A 24970-nucleotide genomic window follows, 5' to 3' on the forward strand; every position below is an offset into this window, starting at 1 on the left:
CCTGTGTTTTGTAATATGTGTAATATCCTTGTTTTGACGTCTTGATGAGCGTGCTTCTGTGAACCTTCAAGATCTTAATAGTGACCTTACTCTACCTTAAATCCTTTTTGATGACAGCATGAAGAGAAACATCCCAAGTCTTCTCCTCATCCACCTCTTCATCCTCTTCCCTCTTCAATGTGCATCAACTTCACGCGTGACAGTCCCCCACTTTGTCCACATCATCAAGCCGCTATCCTGGAAAAATGCTCAGAACTACTGCCGAACACACTATAGTGACTTGGCCACCATCAGAAACAAGCAGGAGGATGACAAGTTTGCCTTGTATGATGGCTGGATTGGTTTGCATCGCATGTCCAGTCAGTGGATATGGTCGAGAGGGGACGAGAAAGCCACATTCTTCAACTGGGATGATGGTGAGCAGGGTTACAAGGAAAATGAGTACTGAGTGTAGCGCTTGTGTCCAGTTTGAGTGGGCACTTTAATGTGCTCCACAATTTAAGGGATTCAAATATGATTTAATGACAATAACGAAAGAACACTGTTGACCTCTGCTACATGCGCTCTTGACACAACTAAAATTTTAATGAAAGACTATTTAGCCACTAGCCGCATTTGGCATGGTGGTTTGTCGGCTAATCATTGGACCTCTTTGGTCAACATTTAAATATCTCAACAAGTATTTGATGGATTGAAATTTGGAACATACAATCGTGGTACCCAGAGGATGAATCCCTCTGACATTTTAGGATTCCCTGACTCATCTAGGACCACCACGAGGTGGATATTTTTGTTTTTAGTGAAATGTCACCACAAATACTGTGTGCATTGCTTGGCAATTGATGAAGATATCGTGACATGAGGATGAGTCATGCAGTAAGGACTTGGATGTTATGACTCTTTCTCTGGTGCTTTCAGCAGTTAGTAAGTCAAAAAGGTTTAACTTATTCAAAATCTATAGGCTATGTTGGTACAATATTGTGTAAAGACATATACACAATATTGTACAGGACAATATGTAATAAATATTTCTGTTAGCTTAGAACTTCATAGAATTTTTTGATGACTCTTCAGTTATTCTTAGGTTAACCAGAATGCTGTCATGTAACTGTTTATTCAGTTTCTCTCTTCTTGTTCTAGTAGGCAAACGACACGCGGGTCAAAACTGTGTTTTTAGGAATCTGTCAAGGAAAAACTGGGACATTGATCACTGCGAGAACTATCGTCCCTTCCTGTGTGTGGCTGAAGAAATAATTCTGGTCCAGGAGAAGAAGACATGGGAAGACGCCTTGCTGCACTGTAGAACTCTGTCTTTTCCAGGCCCCACTAAGGGAACTTTCTATCTCCCGTACTTTCTTGCCATCCTACCAGAAGCAGCTGACATTCTTTTGGACAGAGAGTCAATAAAAAAGGCTGCAACCACTGATCAGGTTTGATGTTTTTCTGCCGAGGGCGGGTAATGTTACTGTAACTATCACATTTAAGGAATAGTTCGGCATTTTGAGAAATGCCCTAATTTTCTTTCTTTCCGTGAGCATCTTAGCTTAGCTTATAGTAGCAAGACAGGAAACTGGGGGGGGGGGCAGCTAGCCTTGCCCTGTCAGAAGATAACAACATCCATCTTCCAAGTTGTTAAAAAAAACTGTTACATCATCCAGCCTTAATTCGGGTTGGAGATATCAGGAATTTCTGACGGCTACATATCTTCCATTTGGTGAAAAGAAAAAAGGGGGGGGGTAACGATCTTTGGCACAATTAGCCTAAAAGAAAACCTCAATCAATTGCAGTTACATCGAAATAAAATCTAACATCAATTGATTCTGTAAATTCTGTAAAAAATGTAAAATGTGTTTAAAAGGTGTTTTGTTAACCACTCTAATAGCTAAAAAAGTTAACACATTCTGACTTTTTAAAGTGTGTGCCTCCAAGGCTAACCTGGATCAACGTGCAAACACTGTAGCAGCAGTCATCCTGTATATAAAATAAGCAGGCGAGCAGCATTATACGCTTAATTTCTTGTGTATTCCCATACCAATTGCTCCTATTGTTCCCTGCAGGTGTGGGTCGGGCTGCGTTTTCTGGCGGGTGAGTGGCTGTGGATAAACGGACAGGCGGGGAAGAGCTCCTACCTTCCCCTCTGCGCCCCCTTGTACAATCACTGTGGCGCCCTGGATCTCAATAAAGAAGAGTGGGAAATAATGAGCTGTCAGATAAAGAGAAACTTCCTCTGCAAAATGAAATAATGAACACTGAGGAGTGGAATCAGTTTTTGATTTTTACTATCATTTTGTAAATGCAGGCGACATTAGTAGAGAGTAAAGCCATGAAAAGTAGCTGCGGATCAATGAATGGGCCATCGTGGAAAAATTTTGTATGGGAGGGAAGATAAGGTTTGCTAAATTTCTTGATAAACTTTTGTGATATCCTGAAAGAATGTAAGAAATATTTCATGTGGATGAAAGTGTTTCAAGTCAAATCACTGATAGTAGTGGAGAAGATTTAGATTCAAACGTTCATGCAGGTAAACCTCGTCATTTGAGGCTAGAACACTCACATGGGTCATTTTTTAAGTCACAGACAAATAATCTGCTCTGTTGTTTACAAAGGACTCGAATGGGAAAATCAGCAGTTTCACTTATTTGATAACCATGCCTACAACCAAGCACTGATTTCATGCCTTTGCACTCAAGTTATGTGAGAGAGCTTTAGAAATAGCAACGTAAGCAAACACGTTTGCTTATCCAAAACAATTCATAATTAATATTATTTTTTAGTTGTCTTGTTCTAGTTTTTGCATTATAAGTAATTGCAAATTAATTTGCTTTTTCTGACATTTGGTGATGTTTGCAACCACAGAGTGCATCTTTAACCTGTTCTGTTCCCCTGTCTATTCCAATGGTCATAACTCTACTGAGAAGAAGTCCAAATCTATGATTAGTGTCATGTCACACCACCCAAATGCACAGACTTTTTAGGGAATGTCTGCAAGCCAATCAGCGTGTTCCACATCATTTTAAGTGGACTGCAGTTGAGCCAAGGCCCCTTTTTTAAACATGCTTGCTTGGTGGACTATGATGAAAGGAGGAAGCCCAAGGTAGGTAGGTAAATTTCAGTTTATTAATCATACTGTTAGAGCGCACGATTTGTGTTTAAACAATTTTTAAAGTCAAAGAAATCAGATGAAAGAGATTTAAAAGAATGAAATCTGACCATTGGAGAGGACAGGGTATCTGAATGTCACCGTAAAATGATTTGGGGAAATACAGTTCTTACTTGATTTTTTTTAATGATACAGTCACCCTTTAATGCATTTTATTGATTATGTTCATAGAATATTCATCTCTGGAGGTTTTCGACATACTATTTTAAGGAGATATTTTGAGTCACAATGACAAAAAAAAGAAAGAACAAAAAGGAATTTGTTTTAATGCATCGCTTTATTCATTAATATGAGTTAAACATTTATGAAAAATAAGTAAAATAATCTCACTTTTTTGTTGAAAAGAAAAGTCTGTTAAGATCATGTATTTATTGTAATTTTTACTTTTAGGCAATATAGGTGCAAGATTCTTTGTCCATTAGAATGGACAGAAAAAAAAAACACTTCATAAAGAATCCTTATTTAAAAAATGCTAATAATTTATGAGTGTATTTGGAGTGGAAATCCATAATTACAAAAGTTTTTTGTTTGTTTGGAATAAATAATTGGGCTCTGAATGGGTTAAGTAATTGATCCAACTTAAATAAATTACTACTTCTTCTATTCTTCAGACTTGCTCGGAATTGAAATAGTGTCATTATATTAAGATGAAATCATGCATGAGGAACATCACCACAGTTCACCACTCTGAGAAGTAGTTTGCATCCTCAGTGGTAGCCTATAATAGCAATAATGTACCCCATTTGAAATATTTTTGTCAGCCATATAGCTGTCTGGTCAGTAAAGTGGATGTGATTGTGTATGTTGAGGAAGCTGACAGGTTAAGGCAGTTAACAATGACATTGAAAATACGAATATTGAATTTATTTTGTGGTTTATCAAAGTTACATCTTTTAAACTTATTGTTCTTAGCTTATACTTTTTTTTCTAAATCAAGGAAATCTAAAATCATTAAAAACAAAAAAAATCTCAAATTCCCCTGCAGTACTCAAAAATTTCCTTAGTGGTATCCCTCTTGAGAAACACTGCTATTATATTTCATGAAAACAGTATGCTAGTAGACACCACACTGGTTTATAGAGGAACAGAAACACAAGCAATAATAATAATTATCTGGTTTTATTGTTATGCGCTCTTAAACCTGAATCTGTATTGTATCTGCTTCAGAATGTCTCCAATTCAACATACTGTATGCCCCTGTGTGATTTTGATTGCCACTAGAGGGTACTCTTAACCAGGTCACAGTGAGTCCATGTTGTAATTACAGTAAGCAAAGGGAACCTTTAGTCACCTACCATTTTGCAGAAATCTGCAATAGTTATAATTTTCATATATAATATGAGAATCTTAATGAGATTGCATATTTTTTATGAGTAAAACGGTTATCAGTATGCTTTAATATGCAACAATAGACAAGGAAAAGTGTTTCTGGATTATATGACAGACATCACAGTGAATAGAGTCACCCCTTTAGCCTCTTCTCTTCATGCATGTAGTATAATACATTCTGGTGTTGACACAGTAGTCTGGATTTTAGAATTAATTACCGTAGGTTGAATGACAATCAAAATATCCTTCTAAATAGATAAAGAGCTCCATAATGGTAATGATGATATACAGTTCTACAATCAGGTACTTAAAGTTCTGTCCAGATATCACAACGCAAATTGATACCATTCACACCTTACGTGGATGACTATTACATGTGACCTTAATGACCCCATCATCATCTCTCATGTGACACTAAGATGAGCACAATCAACAGAGATCTAAATGCCTGGCTGGGTCTCTCCTCCAGTCTGCTGTACTGATGAATCCCTGTGATTGAGTGTTTATGGTCATCGCTAAAAATCACCTGTTTATTGTATGAGCTGGCTCATAATCATAGGGTGATTCATGTTGGGATGCTGAGAATGTATCCCAGAAAATTACAATCTTATGAATACAATTTCAGTGAAATTCTATTCATATGTGAAGAATACATTTAACTGAATAAACCAAAGTATTGGACAAATCAAAAATTTGATCTGATAGTGGTGTTAGATGAAATGTTTGAGAATTACTATAATTCATCCTGAGGGGAAGATGAATATCTGTACCAAAAACCATGGCAATCTATACATTCATTTCATACAAATATTAACTTCATTGTGGTGATAGAAAAAATGACTGGTGGTCACCAGTCTGTAGGATTTATCTTCTGAGGACCATAAATGTTTGTATCCAAATTCACAACAGTCCATCTAATAGTTGTTGGGAAATTTTAGTCAGGGCCGATGTAAAAAAATATCTATATAAACAAGTAAAAGACAGGTGAAAAGTTTGTGTCTCAATCCATGTGAATAAGTCAGGCTTTTGATATTGCAGAGATGCCATATAAAGTGTGTTCAATTAGAACTAGTTTGAAAATCAATATAAAAATAAAATACTACATCCAGATCATAGGTAAAGGATTAACTGGCTTTATCCGTTATCTTCTAGGTACTTGCGCGTGCTCATCTCTTCTGATTCGGTCAGTCACATTACACGGTTCAGCCTGGATGACAGACAGTAGAGCTTAACCTTTTTGCCATGTCTTAGAGGAATAAAAATCATCTGTGACCTATTTTGAGGGGTACTACTGTATATTTTCAGGATGCAGTCCATCGGGAAAAAGCCATTTTTCTCTACTTTTTACCCCTGACTGCCCTTCAGAGACCTCTTATACTGCGGGCAGGTGTCTAGACCTGTAGTGTATCTGGCCAGTCTTCAGTCCTATATACAGCACCATGCAACAGAATATACAGTACTGTAAGATAGTATAAACACCTTCTGATATAAAGCAAATAATTCAACAGGACCTCATAATAGCCTCTTAAATAACCAAAGAGTTCTCAGCAAAAACTAAAAATACATTTCATTTAGTAAGTGCACAGTTTAAAAATAGAAACACCAAACTCAGGGTCTGCCTCTTGTGATCTGCTGACTTTTCCTCTAGTGTCACTCGAGGCTGACATTTATGGGTTTGACTGAAATGGCTCAGCAGTGGGGTTACATTGAAATTTGGTGCACACATTTATGTCTCCCAACATCAAAGGTTTAGTGTGTAAAATATATGGGGATTCAGTGGCATGTAGACGTGAGGATGGCAGATTGCCACCAGCTGAAACTTCTCCTGATTAGAATTCCCTAAGTGCTCATCGTTCAGCAGGTTTTTACTAGGAACTGATTTCTTCGCAGACGTCTCTCCCTCTCCAAAATAAATGCATGAGGTGTTTAAAACCAGTAAAAATACTTAATAATGCAGTTCACATTTCACAAAATCGATGTTTTTCTAAAACTTTCATCGTAGAGGGGCTGCCAACTACAGTGGTCGATGCAAATTTGTAAATATATGCCTGTAGTATGACCTTGAGCCGGTGCTTGGTTTGTCCGTTTATGGCTACTGTAGAAACATGGCGGTACAACATGGCAACATGGCTCTGTAGATGAGGACCCGCTCCCTATGCTCCATATGTAGATATAAATGGCTCATTCTTAAGTAACAAATACACAATAATTCTTATTTTCAGGTGATTATCACAAATATAAAGATGCTTCTTATATGATATATTCCATTTTTGCCAATAAATCCCCCGAAACCCTTAACTCTGGACCTTTAACTTTACATCTGGCACAACCATCAGGTCAAATTTTCAGTTTGTTACAAATATTAGCATCTTAGCACACTAAAAAAAGATGGTAAAAATGGTAAACCTTGCAATGTGCTGGGGCTCAGGAGGTAGAGCAAGTAGAGCTGGTTGGCTACTAATCCAAAGTTTGCCTTTCACTCCCTTGTTCCTCCAGCCCGAATGTCAAACTATCCATGGGCAACATATTAAACACCATTGTAATGCTAAAATGTAATATCTTCAGTATATGAGATAAAAGCACACTTTACAGGTTTCCCAGTTTTAAAAAACTTATAGGTTAAACACCTTGTTGTGTGCCCCTCCCTGAGCTACCACCTTATCGTGGTGGCGTCTCAATGATCCTAGGAGCTCAGTTGTCAGGGGCTTTATGCCCCTGGAAGGGTCACCCATGGCAAACAGGTCCAAGGGGAGGGGCCAGACAAAGTGAAGAGAACCCTTATGATGAGTTACATAAATGGTTCAAAGTTTCCCTCTCCCGGACGTGGGTCACCCCCCCCCCCCCCGCCCGAGAGCCAGACCTGGGGGTGGGGCTCAAGGCCGAGCACCTAATGGCCAGGCCTTTACCCATGGGGCCTGGCTGGGCACAGCCCGAAGAAGTACCGTGCGACCTCCTTCCCGTGGGCTCACCACCCATAGGAGGGGCCAAAGGGGTCTGGTGCAATGTGAGTTGGGCGACAGCCGAAGGCGGGGACCTCGAGGCTAGCTCTGGGGTCGTGGAATGTCACCTCTCTAGTGGTCTAGTGGTCCCCCTCCACCTTCGGGTGGGGGGACGGATCCTGACTGTTGTTTGTGCCTGTGGTCCAAATGGCAGCTCAGAGTATCCACCCTTTTTGGATCGGGATCACCACCTGGTGGTAAGTTGGCTCCGATGGTGAGGGAGGACGCTGGTCAGACCTGGCAGACCCAAATGCATTGTGTGGGTCTGCTGGGAACATCTGGCAGAGTCTCCCGTTAAAAGGAGCTTCAACTCCCACCTCTGGGAGAGCTTCGACCATGTCCTGGGGGAGGTGGGGGACATTGAGTCCAAGCTGCAATAGAAATAAACCTGCTAATGTTTTGAACATCCATTGCCATGCTTCCTGGAGTGTTATTATGAGAGGAGAAGTCACATAAAATCTCTCAATGGAAACGCAGTCATCTCGCAACTGTGCCTTTTCAACATTTTGAAAATATTGCTTAATTTTTGCACAAATCTGTAATGGAAACATGCGTAATGAAATTAAAAGGAAAATAAAATATGCCAGAATATGCATTTCTTTGAGTGTATTTAACTTTTTCATTGCAGTTATTTAGTTTTCTCTGAGCAAAGTTTGTGGTTCATATCTGATTTAAAAGTTATACAATTGTATTTATATCTAAACAACATGGCTCAATGACATGTCATCACTTTTCATTTTTATAAATTGATGCTAAATCTTTATTTCCTGCCTGTGGTTTTATCAGTAATGTCCTCCACTGAGCATATTTTCTATTTTCCCCATCTTTTTTTTCCTCAAGTGGCTATATGGGAAGCACACATAAGACTTCTTTTGTTCCCGGATAAAAAAAGAGCTCAGACTATGTAGCGTGCGGGTGTTTGATAATGTGCTGTAAAAAGTCTTCAGGGTTTTTTCATTCATTTGATAATGTGTTGAGGAGCTGAAATGTGGGCTGAAGTGTACTCATGAAAACAAGACTTACTCACTGGTGACCTTTACTTGAATGTAATCTGCAATCTGTTGAATTGATGTCTTCAAGGTCACAGAAATTGTGGTCAAATACAAAGCAACTGTCAGCCCAGACAGGCTATTAGCTGTAAAATGGTGACACTATAACTCATCACTATAAAGAATTGGTTAACTGCTCCCAAGAGAGTGCAGACTAAACAAATGAAATATAATGTGTTGACTTGTGAGCCTTAGAGATGCTGACAGGCGGATTTTATTAAATTTGGACTGAGCTAGGCAAGCACATTCACCCCATTTCCAGTCGTTATGCTTGGCTAAGCTAACCAGCTGCTGTTTCATATATAGCAAACAGATATGTGAGTGGTTTGATCTTCTAAATCTAACTCTCAGTTACAAAGTGAATGAGCAGGGTTCCCAAAATATCAAACTATTCTGTCAAGTTGTAATGGCAAACTTGTTCGTTGACAGTTAAAAATGTACACATTCAGCAGGTATGGTTCAACATTAGCATTCAGGTCATCAGACATCTTGTCTCTGGCTAGCTGAGAAATGTTATTGTAATATTCACTCTCCTTTTAGCTCTGCTTTTGGTCACCACCATCTCCTGAGAAAATAATGCTCCGCTAAATGCTCCACTGTGTTCACTAGCTATTCACTTACTTGTGTGTGTGTGTTGTTTGGTGCTGGACAAGTAGCATACCTTGGTTTAATCGATTTACTGTAACGGCATTTGCTTAAACAGCTAGCAGCATGTCTGGATATGTGGTAATGCATGGGTTGTTATGTGCTGTTATGTCTTTTCTGCACAAAGCTGCAGTACAAACACATTTACAAAGCTTCAGTGCCTTTTTCTTTACACTTCGATACTCTAACTTTATCAGAATGACCTGTGCTGGAGAAGTGAACAAGACTGTGTGTTTTGTTAAATATCACTGCAGATGGCTAACAGCAGGACCACTTTCCATAGGAGACATATCTTTCTCTTGATTTGCATTTTGAGTGCTGCTGCTGACTGAACATGTATGTTAATGTAAGAGAGGAAGAGGTAAAAGTGTTCCTCCTGCTCTGAAAAGCAGAACATTGTGCATCATATGAGAAAATGCTACTGAGGGATTTATCACATTTAATAGATAATTCAGGGGTGTAAAAAAAGAGAAGAAAAATATAGCAATTTTCTCTATTGCAACAGCACAAATTATTGTATAAACAAAGGGCAAACAATAACAGTAAGCTTGGATTGCATTAGTTTTTTTTAAAAATAGATATTCTTTTAATTTTGTCCACTCCTTTGTGTAAGATCACTTTGCCACACATAATTACTGAAATCAATTAGAGCAGGTTTGGTGACGCTAATAGGGACTGTGGTGTGTCGTTAAATTTACTCCGGCATGGTTAAAATTAGAAACTTTGGCGGAGCTCAGGCTTCGCTGAACTGACGCTCCTGGGATGCGCCGACGCTCGTGTAGCCTGACGGACGCGCACAGAGGAGGGAGAGCAAATTGCGTCAGAGAAACTCCTGAAGGGACGCTGAGATGAGAGGGTAGACTGGAGACTTCTCAGAAACCCAGTGCTGTGCTAATCATAAAGAGTCAAGCAGGGAGATGGAGCCGCAGCGGGGTTTGGGACTTCCATGAGGAGGATTTCACTTTGTGATGTTCTCTTCTGATGCAGGAAAGACTTCGCTTCACCACAAGGACATAAATGTGAGTTTGTTGAAGCTATTTAGTACTTAAATATTGTTACTCCTATATATTTTTGCTGTATTGCCCAAAAAGAAATGCTTTTGATTAAGTAATCCTTCCTTGTCACCTTTCTTAAAACACTTTAATTCATTACTTGTGAGTCTCAACTGTTTATTGTATCCCAACTGTTTTGAAGCGTACATAATGCAAATTAGAAGCCATGCGTAAGCTTTTATTTATTACAGTTTTTATTCAAAGACTTGTATAGACTAAAGCTGCAATATAAATAGGAACGTTTGTATTATGAATGGCACACGGTTACCTCTTCTTGACAGATTGGAGAATAGTGTAATTTGAGTGTAAGTAACCTGACTGGCAGGTATTGAGTCTAATTCAGTACACATACATACATCTCAAAATGTGCATCTTATCTGGGGGCCCTCTTTGATAAACCCACCTATGTGGGCAATTGGCATGGGGTCATTATGGGATCCATGGACACTCAAATATAGGGCCCATTTTTCAGCCCATTTACTACCTTCATGGCCCCCCACACACAAATGTTGGCTGGGACAGAGGACTGCATTTTTTATCTTCAGCATCATATTATTTTTGAGGGCTTTATTGCATGAACAGAGTGGCAGATTTGTTACATCCACAGCTTTTTAAAATGTATTATATATAGGATGCCCAGGCCTAACAGAGGCACTGGAGAACCCCCTCTGCACAGTATGTGTTTTAGGCTGATAACATCTTTTGACATCAGTGAGCAACAGAGAAATGTGTCCTTAAAAGCAGACTCCTCCGTCTCTGTATGCCACTGTATTGCTCAGAAGAACTGTATTTTTGTTTTCTTATGCAAATTCATGCAGATAATTACTTCCAACAACTTTGTGCAAAGAACTCATGTATATGTTTTTTCTTTATCTCACTTGTGTGCCTCCAGCCTCCATGGAGCTTAACAAAAAATGCTGACTCCTTGATGAGGGTCAGAAAATGAACGCCTCCTCCTGCTGTGATCCCGCAGTCATCATGTATCAGCAGAGCTCAGGATTGGACCTCAATGCCAGCTGTGACTGGCTGCCTCCTCGCTGTAACTCGACGTCAGCAGACGAAGCGCCTCAGCTGCCTACCTTTTCTACAGCGGCCAAAGTCAGAGTGATTGTTACCTTCATCCTGTGTGGCATTTCTACTTTTTGCAATTTGGCTGTGCTGTGGGCAGTCAACAGCCACAAACGCAAATCCCACGTCCGAGTGCTAATAATCAACCTAACTGTGGCCGATCTCTTGGTCACCTTCATCGTGATGCCAGTGGATGCGGTGTGGAACATCACAGTTCAGTGGCTGGCCGGCGACCTGGCCTGCAGATTCTTGATGTTCCTCAAGCTGCAGGCCATGTACTCATGCGCCTTTGTCACAGTGGTTATTAGTTTGGACAGACAGTCGGCTATCCTCAACCCTCTGGCCATCAGCATGGCCCGGCAAAGAAACAGGGTCATGCTGATGGTGGCGTGGACTATGAGCGCTTTGTTGTCAATCCCTCAGGTAAGGCTAGGTGACACTGGTTTGACAAGACAGGTGATTACGGCTGGTTTGGTTCAGTTATACACAGAGAGGAAGCACTTTGAAGCAAGTGATTCAGAGAGAGATGCTGCATAGGCTGTGAACTGATAGCTCTCTGTGTTCTTCTGTGCTCAGCAGTATCACAGTGAGCAGGCAATAGTCCTTTATATTTTTAGATTATTGGATCCTCATACATTATCTCAGTCTCACAGAGGTATTAAACTGTAGACAAACCACAAGGTAGGAGAAATTAAAATCTATAACTTTCCATTTATTTAAATTGAATTCTTATACACGCTTCATCATTCTATGTATTTATATATCTCTCTGCATTTACATAAAATGTGGCAATCCATAAACTGTGACGCAAGATAACCTTCTGTATGATTTAGGGTTCTCAGTGTTAAGGATTAGTGGCTCTATCATTTAGTTACGCAACAACGGAGAATACCTAATCCTGGCAGTATAAATGCTTCATGGTAAAAAGCGAGACATATGGCAACCTAGCATGTCACACTGTTAATCATGTTGTGCGAAAAAAGCAGAGATGCAGCAATACCGTCTAAACCAATCTCCCCACAGAATGATGATGTTGTACAACTCTGTAAAATCTCATATTACAGCCAATGGCAACATTTTAAAAAGCCCAACACCAGTAATTCCTACAAAAACCACACATGGCAAATATAATAACATGAACGTGAACTGATTTCAAATTAATCTGCAGTTTTTTGGTACATTTTAAAGTAATTTTCCAAACAGAAATACCCGACATTCCCTGCTTACAGCTGCTTAGATTTGATGATTAAAGTTTTTTAATTGTCAATTAAGAATTTATTTATTTATTATTATTATTGTCAAATGCTACACACACAGTTTACAATAACACTGGCTTATTTACCGGTCAAAATTCTTGGTCATTTTTGAAACATGGTTTTCTTAATTTCAGATAGAGTTAGACAAAAGCACATTTTCATTTCTAGCCAGCGACTTTCAGTTTCACCACCTGAATAACGATCATCGTTGGCAGATTTTTCTGCTATTTGCCAGCCAAGTAAGCTAACATTAGCTGCATGAGTTGTTTAACAGACGTTTCTGGCAGACTTAGAAATATTTCAAGCTGACTCATTTCAAAATCCTGTAAAAAAGGTATAAAATATGCCTGAAGTCAACGCTTAAAGTCCTACCTTCACCAGCTATTGACCCATGCAGAAAAAATATCATACAGAACACTGTTCAGCTGCTTACCTTACATATTTGAATGGTATTTGTGCTTTGTTGTTCGTATATTCAAACAATATGTTTTAACTTTTAATGTTAAAAGGTTTATTTCCAATGAACACTGACTTAGGAAGTAAATGATATGACCTATGAATATAATTCCCAGGGACTCTATTTGGTCGAACCACTTGCACACCAGTATTACACAATGCTTTAATCTTTCTATCTCGCCCCTGCCAAAAAAGGGCAAATAAAACACTTCATTACAACTGTTGCCAGTAAAATGCAATCCTAACACTTGTCAATTTTTAATCCCACAGATGTTCATTTTCCATAATGTGACCATCACGTACCCTGCAAACTTCACACAGTGCACCACTAGGGGGAGCTTTGTTGCTCACTGGCAGGAAACAGCCTACAACATGTTCACCTTCTCCTGCCTCTTCCTGCTGCCACTGGTCATAATGATTACCTGCTACGCCAGGATTTTCATCCAGATCTCCAAACGGATGACCAAAAAGAGCTGTGAGTTCACAGCGGAGCCTGGTGTTTGGTTGGTAGAAACCTAAGGCGTTTTTGGACCAAACCTCTCTTGGGATTGTCTAAGAGGAACTTCCCACTGGGGTGCTCCCCCAAGAACTACTGTGCATGCCCTCAAGGACTTTTTTAAATGTTCGAATCACACCGCCAACAGGAATGCTTAAGCGACATACTATAAGCCCGTTGGTGGTTGGTGAAGTAATGTCACTTTCGCTTTGACAAGTAGAGAAACGTGTATTTTCACCGTCACATACCCACATGCTCAGTAAAGCCTCGACTTAATTGTTTGTCCATTTGTCTGTGTTTTCTTAATTTTTTTTCATCATGGGTGTTTTTGTGATTCGTGTTTGTCATTTTCACTGTAAACAGGTTTTTAAAAACGGTGGTTGCCATTGCTGCACTGGCCAAAAGACATTCACATGCAACGTCTGAACCAGTGACCACAAACCTACGTCACTCATGGTTCCGCTTGTGCTGACAAATTACCCACTCTGAAATAGGAGCTAAAAAAGGCCCTCAAAATGGCATTCGTAGAGCTTCAATTGTACCTAGTTCTTGCACACGGACACAAACTTAAGGGGGCACCATGAAAAAGTTCCTCCGGTCCTAAAACGCCCATAGTTGATCTAAACTTGATGCACTGATGTTAGCAATTATGTTGCATGATCACATCCTATCTGTCCATTGATACCTGGCTCTCTTTCTTCTTTCCAGTGTCCTCAAAGGAGCCACACCTCCGTTGCTCAAAGGACAACATCCCCAGAGCTAGAATGAGAACTCTGAAAATGAGCATTGTCATAGTGATCTGCTTCATAGTCTGCTGGACTCCATACTACCTGTTGGGTTTGTGGTACTGGTTCTTCCCAGACGACCTAGAGGGAAAAGTCTCCCACTCCCTCACCCACATCCTGTTCATCTTTGGGCTTTTCAATGCCTGCCTGGACCCAGTTATCTATGGCCTGTTCACCATACGCTTCCGCAAGGGGCTGAGGAGCTGCTACCGCAAAGCTGTAGTGATGTCAGACCCAGAAACTAATGCAGTGATAATGAAATGTACTCCCACTGCTTTGCGCTCAAAAAGAGGGTTGACCACTGGTGAAAAGGACGGCACCTATGGACAGACAGAGCTGACATCCTCTGAGGGCAGGTCTCTGACTGTGTTAGGTGAAGAAGATGGACAGCCATGCCATTTTAGTGCTGAGAGCACAATATGATAAGAAAAACAATCCAGTCGTTAGATGAAAACGTTGGCATTGTACGTTTCTAGAAACTGAAACATGGTTCATTTATATGTTTCATATGCATATTATCATCATCATTTCTAAAGTCATGTATGAGCAGAAATTGTCATCTGGAGGTGGAGTAGAGGTGTGATGGTGTGACACCAAGGCCAGACACCTGTCAAGCTGCAGACCATTGTTTAAAACCAACAAACAACAAAAAAACAATATTGACTTAACGAGTCATTGCTGTGTTTCCACCAACTTTTTAGCCCCCAAACTTTTGAGTGACTTGGATGTTTTGTTGTGACTCGTAGCTATTTTTCCAGCAGCTTTTTAGCCCCCAAAACATGGGTGTTTTTTTAAGCAAAGGATAGCTCTTTTTCCAGTGGCTTTTTAGCCTCTCAATGTGGATGTTCTTTGTTTTTACAGAAACATCGCTGCTTTTCCAGCTGGGAATGTGTTCCCCAGACTGTGTATTTTAAGCTAAAACATGATCTTTTCCTAACCATAACCCAGTGATTTCTATTACCTAAACCTTACCTCATGTTAACCACAGCATTGTTGAAATGTTAAGATTCAGTGTGTCTGCTACATCATGAAGTTCAAATGTATTTTTGGTTTGCAGAAATGTACAATACCAACATTTTTTTCTGGTGATTGAATTGGAAAAACAGAATAGAACCAGAACCTTGACAATGCTGATCGAACTGGTTGAACTATGTCACCCTTCAAAGTGTTATCTCTATACTGGACATATTGGTTTCACAATTACAATAACAAGCATGTGTAGAATAAGTGTGAAAACATAAAATATTCATCATCTAGATGTGTCTTTGTATGTGTGGTCATGCTTTAGGCCATTCATCATAAAGGTTATGTAACATCTTTTTGAACACAGTAAACATCTTTGAAGCTGCTTGATGCTTTGTGTGTTGTGTAAGGGGTTCCTATTTTAAGACATGTCCACTGTATTCAATATACATTCAGCGACTCAATGAAAAATAGAAGATTGACAGACTACACAGCAGTGCTGCGTGTATTGTGCCTACATGTCTATAAGAAAGCCTTAAATGACTTGCTCCTGAGGTTGAGAGCTTTCATTTATAGCAACCACAAAACAAGACGAGACTTTTAGGCATGAATTATCTAGTCCATTCTCCTTAGGAAAAACAAAGGACCTTATGTCCATCGTGTCATAGTAGGAAAAGCACGATGTTACCAAAGACATTAACGATGGCTTCATTATAGTGCCCCAGTTAGTCATGACAATGAGCCAGCATGTACATTACCAGGATCCTACAACTGAAGCATCTAATTATTTCCTCGTATGCTCTTAATATTCTGTGACATTAAATGCCTTCTGTGAAAGGGGCTTTAAAAGTGTCTCATGTTACCATTGCACTGTTGCAAAAAAAGGCTTGAAAAGATCAGGTTCATGTTCATTTATCTTGAGCAATGGTCTGGTAATGAGTTTTTTAAGAGCTTAGCGTTTTTTAAGCCTCCGTGACAGCCATAGCCAAGGCCGGGGGTATTGCGTTTTCCAGTTGTGCACCTGTCCATCTGTCTGTCCCATTATTGTGAACGTGATAATTCCAGAATTTTTTTCAAATTTGGCACAATAATTTGCTTGGTCAGAGGTCAAATGTTAATGTCACTGTGACCTCATCTGGCTTATTCTTGTCAATGGTATATCTCAAGAACACCTTGATGGAATTTCATCAAATTTCATCAGAAAAGTTCGAGTGGAGGATGTACTGATTAGATTTTGGTGGTCAAAGGTCAAGGTCATGGTGACCTTGCATTCATGTCATTCTTGAGAAAGCGATATCTCAAGAACACCCTTAGGAAATTTATTTTAATTTGGCACACACATTCACTTGGGCTCAAAAAAGGAGCTGATTGTTATTTGGCATTTAAAGGTCAAGGTTACTGTGACCTTGCATTCATAACCTTGTTGAGAACACAACATCTGAAGATGGCCTTGTAGGATTTTCCTCAAATTTGGAACAAACATCCACTTGGACTCAAGAATGAACTGATTACACTGTGGTGGTCCAAAGTTGGGTTGAAAATGTAGGTGAATCATTCATGTTTTCACAGACATAACTGCTGCAACTGTATGGTGGTATTTCTTGTTTCTTTATGTAGGCAACAATAAAGAAAAAAACTGCCTGCATCCACTCAAGGGGATGAGGGTTAATGCTTAGCATGTAGCTAGTTTTATACCTTTTACCCAATTATTGGTAACACCGTTTATTTATATGTACTGGATTTAACATGGAAGCATAATGATTATGTACTTTGGAAGAATTTAATTTACTGTGATTGAAATTCTAGTATAATCTCGTCTCCAGTTTTCTCATTGGATAAGTAAATCACCAATTGATGTCTCCAGCATCAGGTGGCTTCAACAGCTCAATATCTGCCTCATGAAATTCAGTTAACTGAGGCCCGAATCCCAAACACACTACAGATGAATTGTGCTGTGCAGGAGACAGGACCACAAATCAAAGCACGTTATGCTTTCCCTCCACCAAAATGAAGGTCTCAAAAGAATTAATCAGACGCAGCCTTTACACTGAGCGTGAAGGATGAACTTAATGCAATAAACCTTAAGATCTTGCAATTTAGCTATTTGTTGTGTTTGCGCACTGGATGAGTGAACAAATTGTGTCAAAAGTTGAGGTTACTCCCATCTTGATTACTTCAATGTTCAAACATGTTTGTGGGGTCAACATTTTTCCCCTTTACCTAATGGGTAGGCACCTTTGCTTATTTCAGAAAAAGCCCAAGAACCTATTTACAACCCAGGGTCATTCATTTAGATAACCTGTATATCACCAGTCAGACTTTGGCTTCTGATCTGTGTGGCGTCTGGCACCACCTGACCAGGAATCTCCTGTGATCACTGGAAAAGACAACAGATTTCTTTGTCTCTTCTCTTCACTACTTTCTAATGGTGTATTGTCTCACCTGTGGGACTGGCTGACTGGGCAGAGATCTATATGTTAGAAGTAACAAACTAGAGCTGACCAAACCTCTGCATGGTTAAATCATTTCAGTCAGGCCTAGTAACTCCATGGATAGAGCTCATGGAGCCAGGGATTACAATCTAGTTCAGAAAAAAAGCATCAAATGAATGATTTTATAACAAAGGGTGTTTGAAAATGTTAAGCGTTAATCTATATCTATATTAGATTAGTATTAAAGAATACATTATGCATGTTCTCATTATATTGGATGATCTTTGTTCCAAACCAAACCTTTCTTGTAGCCTGCAGCCATGAGCATGGAACAGTGACAAAAAACATACATTTGCAGACCCAAACTGCCAGAAAGATTAATGGGAATGAAGCATGCACAATAACAGATGACCATCAGTACAGCAAAACCGGTGAAAAAGTGACCACGTAAAGGACAAGTGTGTTGGATTTAGGGGATCCTAATTCATCTTACTCCCATCCAGGGATATATGCAAGTCACAAGTGTTAACCTTCAAGTCTCAAGCAAATCTGAAGTTACTCTGATAAGAATCAAGCAAGATGAGTTTCTGCTACAAGTCAAGCAAGTCACAAGAAATTCTGATGAGCTGGTAAAATGTTAGTTTGCTTGCTGTTTGCTGTTTGTTGACCAGCCAATAAGTCAATGAGTTAGCCACATACACATGACACAATACCATACCTTACTTTGTGGGTTTTGTAGTGACAGATGAAGTTGGATGTTGTGGTGGTCATTTTATTGATTTTCTGTTCTTATCACAGTCATCGACAACATAATCCTTGAATTAAAATTTTATTGTTTTTGGACTAGCCCTTAGTCCCCTGTTTCAACCAAGGCAGCTGCCAAGCCAAAGATAATTTAATTGCCGTCTGACTTACGAGAATGGTATAAATCTTCCTATCTACTTCTTTTTAAGAAATTGAATAGGTTTACTTTTTCAAAATATCAAACTACTAACAATATTTATGATAATATTACACCTCAGTTGTTGATATTGCCTTTACTAAGTTCTCTTCCAAGTTCTGTGTTGAACTAGTTGAAGTGGATGGTCCATGTCTCTGTCAGAGTCTCTGAGGGGAACAGAACATTTTATTACTGATGTTTGTCATCTTGTTATCAGTCCCTCTGAGTCCACTAGAAAGCCTTAAGCTATGTTCCTGTTACCAGAGCAGTCAGCATATCTGGTCAAGGGCATATTTGTTACTCTGTCCTGATCCAGATCCCATGACTGGGTAGCATCTGGCTTAAAGGTTCAGTGTGACAGCTTTGATGTCATCTAGTGGTGAGGATGAAGATTGTAACCAACATAAACTTAACTGTGCAAAGCAGCCCAAACATAAATGTGAAGGGCCCTGTGTAGAGTCAGTGTTTGGTTTGTCCATTCTGGGCTACCATAGAAACAGCATGGTAGACTTTGTGGAAGAGGACCCGCTCCATATGTGGATATAAAATGCTCATTCTAGGGTAACAACAAAATGATTACTATTTTCAGGTGATCATAAACTAACAGTTTGGTGTGTTTTTATGATTATGTAGTGTTTGTGTAATTGTATGTCTAATTTATGTGTGAACTTCTTGAGCAAGCTGTCTGAGTATGCAAAATGAATTTCAGTGTAAACTGACAATAAAGTTGTATCATATCATATTGTATCATATCGTATTGAAATGAAGACATAGTTATGAGTATTATACCATACCTGCCAATAGATGCCCCTATATCCTGCACACTGGACCTTTAAAGAAGAGACAAAACACAACACAACAGCTGTAGTCACTTTAATCCAGCTGGTCACCTGTATCCATATCACTGATACCACACCTGTTCTCCATCTCATCCTATTCTCAGTGCGGACTAAAGAATAGAATTTGGTGATTGGGGCTTACATTGTTTTGGACTTGGCCCATTTTATTTACTCATCTGTTCTCGGCTGGAGAAAGCCAACTCATTCACTGCTCACTGATCCTTCCCAGGCCTGTCCACTCCTATTGCGTTTCCTCTCTTGAGAGGTGAGCACATTGTCTGATGAGCGCATCATCGCACAGGCCTCCTTTCAACATGTATCCATTCATGCCACTCACTGAACAGATGCACCTACCTGTAGCTCACGAAAAGACAGCTGCTGAAGCCAAAAAACCTACATGTTTTGTGTTTGCCTCATTGCAGCCACCAATTCAATATACTGATGTGCAGCCCACACAGATGTACCAGGTATAGAGACTATATACAACCACTTGAGGACCGTCTAGTGTTATTTGTGTTAGTGTTAGTGCTAGTGGATTTGTGTAAACAGTGCTTTCGTTACAAAATCAGTTTGAAATAGTGCTGTCTTTATAGCGCTGAATCAGCCAGTTGTTTCTGGTCTGGATCTTTCAGCCTCTGGTCAAATCACCACTGCTCATTCACAGGGGTCACATCTGACATCTCTGCCCATCTGAGATATTATTAGACTGAACACACTCTCTGGCCCTCCGTAGCTGTTATACGCCTCATGAATTTCATGCCCAGTAGAGTACATATTTTACTACTAATTAGACGCTCTGGGTGTTTGCTTCTCCACATGGATTCAAATCTTTTCTGTCACTGTTAGTTGACAGCCCAGAAGCTCTTATTGTACAGAAACAACAAAAGGTGCACCAGTATGTGAAACACAGAACAGTCATAATTCATGTTCTCTGCTCTTCCTGTCTTACTCAGAGGTTGCTGAAAGCATTTAACCCTGCTCAGTATGTCAAGTTGCATCTCTTTTTTTCTCGTTAGTGGAGCCCATGTTTTTGCAGCAGAGGAGCAGAATGCCTCATTTCTCAATGTGTTTCACAAAAATACACTGCCTCATCACTAAGTTATAACAATGATTTTTTTTGTGATATTTTAATATAGTCCCAGGGTTCCATTCTAGGCAAGAACACATCACTTTGAGTTACCATTCAGCAGCTTTAAATTCACAGAAAGGAGCCCACAAACAATTAGCTTGCCTTGTGTTAGTAAAAGTGCCCTCTTTTATCCCAAAACAGGAAAATCTCACATCGGACCACAATCTCCTGGCATTTTAAAGGTCAGTTTCAGGTAATGGCAGATTTGTTGGTTTGAAGACTTGACGCTCTCTCTTCATGGACTAATGCAGTATTTCTCTGTCAAACACTGGTGCAGATAAAGTGCTTAGATAGCAGCAAGTCATTAAGGGCACAGCCAAGGAGCTTCAATCATTAGTAACTCGTTTTGTCATGACTAGGTGGTATTTAACACGTCTATAGTGACCTTTTCAAATATGTCAACACTATCGGGACTTCACTTTGAGTTCTGATTCAAAGTTCAGAGTACTTTGCTTCTGATGTGAATTAATATTGCTTCAGTCAAGTCAGAGTACAGTGTGCGCCCCATATACTGATGCCTTTGCAGCGGCCCAGGTTCGAATTCAGCCTGTGGCGCTTTGCTGCGGGTCATTCTCTGTCTCTCTCTCCCTCATTTCCTGTCATTCTACAACTGTCCTATTAAATAAAGGGAAAATCCCCCAAAACATGACCTTAAAAAAAAAAAAAGTCAGAGTACAGTTATATCTGATCTCATCCACACACCTGTAAAAATTTCCTGGCTGCACCTTCCACAGCTGACATTTCTTTGGTAGTTACCATCAGAATTTTTTTCAGGGCCTGGTGGTACACACTAAAAAAAACCCTTATTTGGAGCGACGCCAGGGATGACTTATTGGTGTGGTTGGCTTCAGTCTGATGGTGCAGGGGATCAGCAATTTAATTAATTGCGTTCAAACTTTTGAGCAATCTGTATATGAAAAACTTTAAACAAAGTGAACACAACAAAGCGAGGATGTCTGAACAAACTGTATATATTTACAAAATAATAGTACATCATGAGCAGTGTGCATAATTCACTGCTGCACTTAATCTTTCTCAGATTTGAGAAAAAAATCATCAGAGCATAATTCCCATTGGCCTGTAACATTGTTGGGGAAAAACTGGTTAAATGTAGAGTGCGTCATTTTGTCAGTAACAAATATCTATCAGAATAGACTACTAAGTGCATGAATGTAGCTGAATGTTGAGAAGTTCATTTTATCACAAATATCTATCAGAATGGACTACTACCTTTACAAAATGTAGTTAAATGTGGAGTAGGTAATTCTGACAGGTACAAATATTTCTCAGAATGGACTAACACCTGTATAAATGAGGAGTAGGTCATTCTGTCAGTTCCAAATTTCAATCAGAATGGACTACTGCCAGTATAAAGGTGGAGTTGGTCATAATGTCAGGCGCAAATATCCATGAATTCTGTATCATCACTGATGAGAACTAGCTTGATACTGACCGGTGCAGCGTACCTGCGTGCATAAAGTAAAAGAAGAAACACTTGATTAGGTTCAATCTGACTTTCACAAATCAAAGTCTACCCTGTTAGTGACGTCTCGGCACGTTACTGATACACACAGTGACTCACAGTGTCTCAGCATTCGAGATTCAGATGCTTTGTAGTTTTCCAGAGTCCATTTTAAATAAGCAACATTTTGCTGGGTGGATTATTTCCTCATTCAACATGTTAAATCCATATTATTTCTCAACAATGGAGCGCTATCAGGGAGGTCGTTTGTCAGGGATATAAGTATTATACAATGGCCCTCTGCGTGTGTGTGTGTGTGTGCGTGTGCATGTGCATGTGCAAGCGCGTGTGTATTTGTGTGTGCATGTGATGTTCCTGGCATATGTATGTGGGTGAATGAGTCAGAGGAGGTACATACAATATGGCTGCTGGTGATTTCTGCATCTTGAATTTTTCCTAATCACCATTTCATTTGTGTTTATAGATGAAAGACGTGTGTGTGTCTGTGCGTGTCTGTGTGTGTTTGTGTAGGATCAAAGGAAGCTTTGAAAACACCTCAGTAATGAGATGCCACACCATGCTAATGTAACATGTCAACTTTGCAAACACAAAGAAGTGTGAAGAGGAGAAATTGGCTTTCTGGGGCTATTTTGTTTTCTGTCAGATGTAGAGATGTTGAAATTCAGATGGAGGTTGATATGCTAAAAGTCAAAGAGGAAGTTTTGGTAACTGAAATTTTACATGTGGATGCTCAACACATTCAACTACTTTTTTAGACTTCTCTGAACAAGGCTTCCAATGTGCTCAAACTTTCAATAATAGACAACAACCTATTGAAACCTGAATGAGCATGACTGTTTTATGCTGCATTCAAATGCCTTTGAGAATTTTTTAAACCTCTGACACCTCTGAAACCGGAGCAAATTGGTTTGGTTTCTTTTCAGAATGTGCAAAAAAGTATGAACAGCTGTGCAAAAAATGTTCTGCAAAGTGCGTGACATTAGTATCTTAAGAATTAAACAAAGGCAAGGGAAAACTGTCCAGAAAGCAATTATCATAAATTATCATAATTATATGTTATAAATTTGGTCATTTCCCTTTTGTCTGTTTAGTTTAGATGGTTTTTTTTTTTATTGTTTTCTTTCTTTCTTTCTTCTTTACTTAGGTTTTAAAGGGTAATGCAGTCACTTCTGCAGAGACAGTGTGCAGAATGACATTTTTGCTCAGTAAAACCGGTCAGCTGTACCTGTGAGGGCACTATATACATTATATAATATTGTGATATGATATAGTGGTGTATGTTGAGGGATGAAAGGGATGAGTTTCTAATTTCCTTCCACAGTCTCTCCAGGAGGTTGAATCTGTGACCTTCTGTCATCTCTAAACCAGGATATGGCATCACCAAAATTAAACTTGATCTTTGTGGGAGAATTTTGCAAAAGCAGAAGGAGGTAGTGGACACAGGAGAGGGGGAAAACAATTAATGTAGACACTTTGCATGACTGACAAATACAGTTCAGACAAATAAAGATGGGAGGAGTGAAGAACATTTCTTGGCCATTGGGATATATTGGAGTAACATAAATGAGGAGCTTTGCTGCCATCTAATGGCATGGAGTCGACATACATTATAGCTCAAACTTATAGAGGTTGAATACATTCATGTTACAATAAAATAAGACATTGTTAATTCCACTGTGCGGAAATTCACAAGTTACAGCAGCTCAGGTGCAAAAAACCCCAAAACAAAACATTATATTAACATTATATTAAAGCACACTGGACTGGATTTCTTTACATGCGCACTGTCAGTTAACTTATTTATTTAGACTGTAGATATTTGCACTAAAACCAACTTCTGCACATCTGTACTTCCTCCATTGCACCTTATGTACATACATTTTGTATTCTGTATATTCATATTTTTAAATTGCTCCTATATTTTTAGCTCTTATACTATTTAAATACAATGTTTTTATTCTTCCTTTATGTAAATTGTTTTTCACCAAAACACCAAGTCAAATTCCTTATATATGTAAATTTTCTTGGCAATAAAACTAGATTCTAATTCTAATTCTGTATACACTTCATTTGTACAGATACTGATGGTTAATGATTATTGTGCAGGATAACTGAAATAAACACATGGTGTGTTAGTACATTTGTTGTAAATATATAGAAAAATAGCTTATAAATATGATAGCACAGGAAATGGTAAAAAATATTACCTATTATTATTATTATATACAGTAAGAAATGAAACAGGCATGTTACACAGTATAAATATGAAGAATATTGATATATATGAATATATATTTGAATAGGTCTGATGATTATGATACATACATACAACAGCCTAAGTGTTGAAAACAGCACAAAAGACCTTTTCGGAGGACAATGTCATTTGATATTTTAGGAAAAGCAAAGATCTTACTAAAAACATTAAGGATGGTAACATTTTATTCAAGCTGAAACAGCTTAATGGAATCCAGTCATCATTAACAGTGTAATTTACACCTTTGCTTTTCCTACTGTGACATGTCAAAAGTTTTCTGTGAAAAATGGCTTTTGTATTTAGCATTGATACTATAATGTAAAAAAAGCATTTAAGTCTTTGAGTTATGTTAATGGTCCTAATGTGCTGCTCTTTCTACCAATGCCCCAAACGGAAGCAGCACCACTATACACCAGTGTATTAGAGGAAATGATAACCTGTGAGGTTTTCAACTGATGAAAAACTATTTACTATTACATTTAACTTTTACTGTACTACATTGAATCGACATTTTACAAATTGTGTATTTATCCAGGTTAAATAGACACAACTTTACTAAGGTGTCTAGATCTATTTTCTATTTAAGAGAGTGTGTTATCAGTGTATTGATTTATTGGTAGTGGTTTTTAGGAGTG

General features: G+C 39.0%; 1 protein-coding gene across 1 annotated transcript; it reads left to right on the forward strand.

The window, feature by feature from the left end:
• Positions 1–11170: 11170 nt before the first annotated feature.
• Positions 11171–14718, forward strand: LOC121944273 (gonadotropin-releasing hormone II receptor-like). Its single transcript, XM_042488016.1, has 3 exons — positions 11171–11725; positions 13285–13489; positions 14219–14718. Exons 1-3 carry the CDS (start codon positions 11177–11179, stop codon positions 14716–14718), a joined length of 1254 nt encoding a protein of 417 aa, XP_042343950.1. The 5' UTR covers positions 11171–11176.
• The last annotated feature ends 10252 nt before the right edge of the window (positions 14719–24970 follow it).

Source organism: Plectropomus leopardus, chromosome 1 (genome assembly GCF_008729295.1).
Source record: "Plectropomus leopardus isolate mb chromosome 1, YSFRI_Pleo_2.0, whole genome shotgun sequence".
NCBI classification, from domain to species: domain Eukaryota; kingdom Metazoa; phylum Chordata; class Actinopteri; order Perciformes; family Serranidae; genus Plectropomus; species Plectropomus leopardus.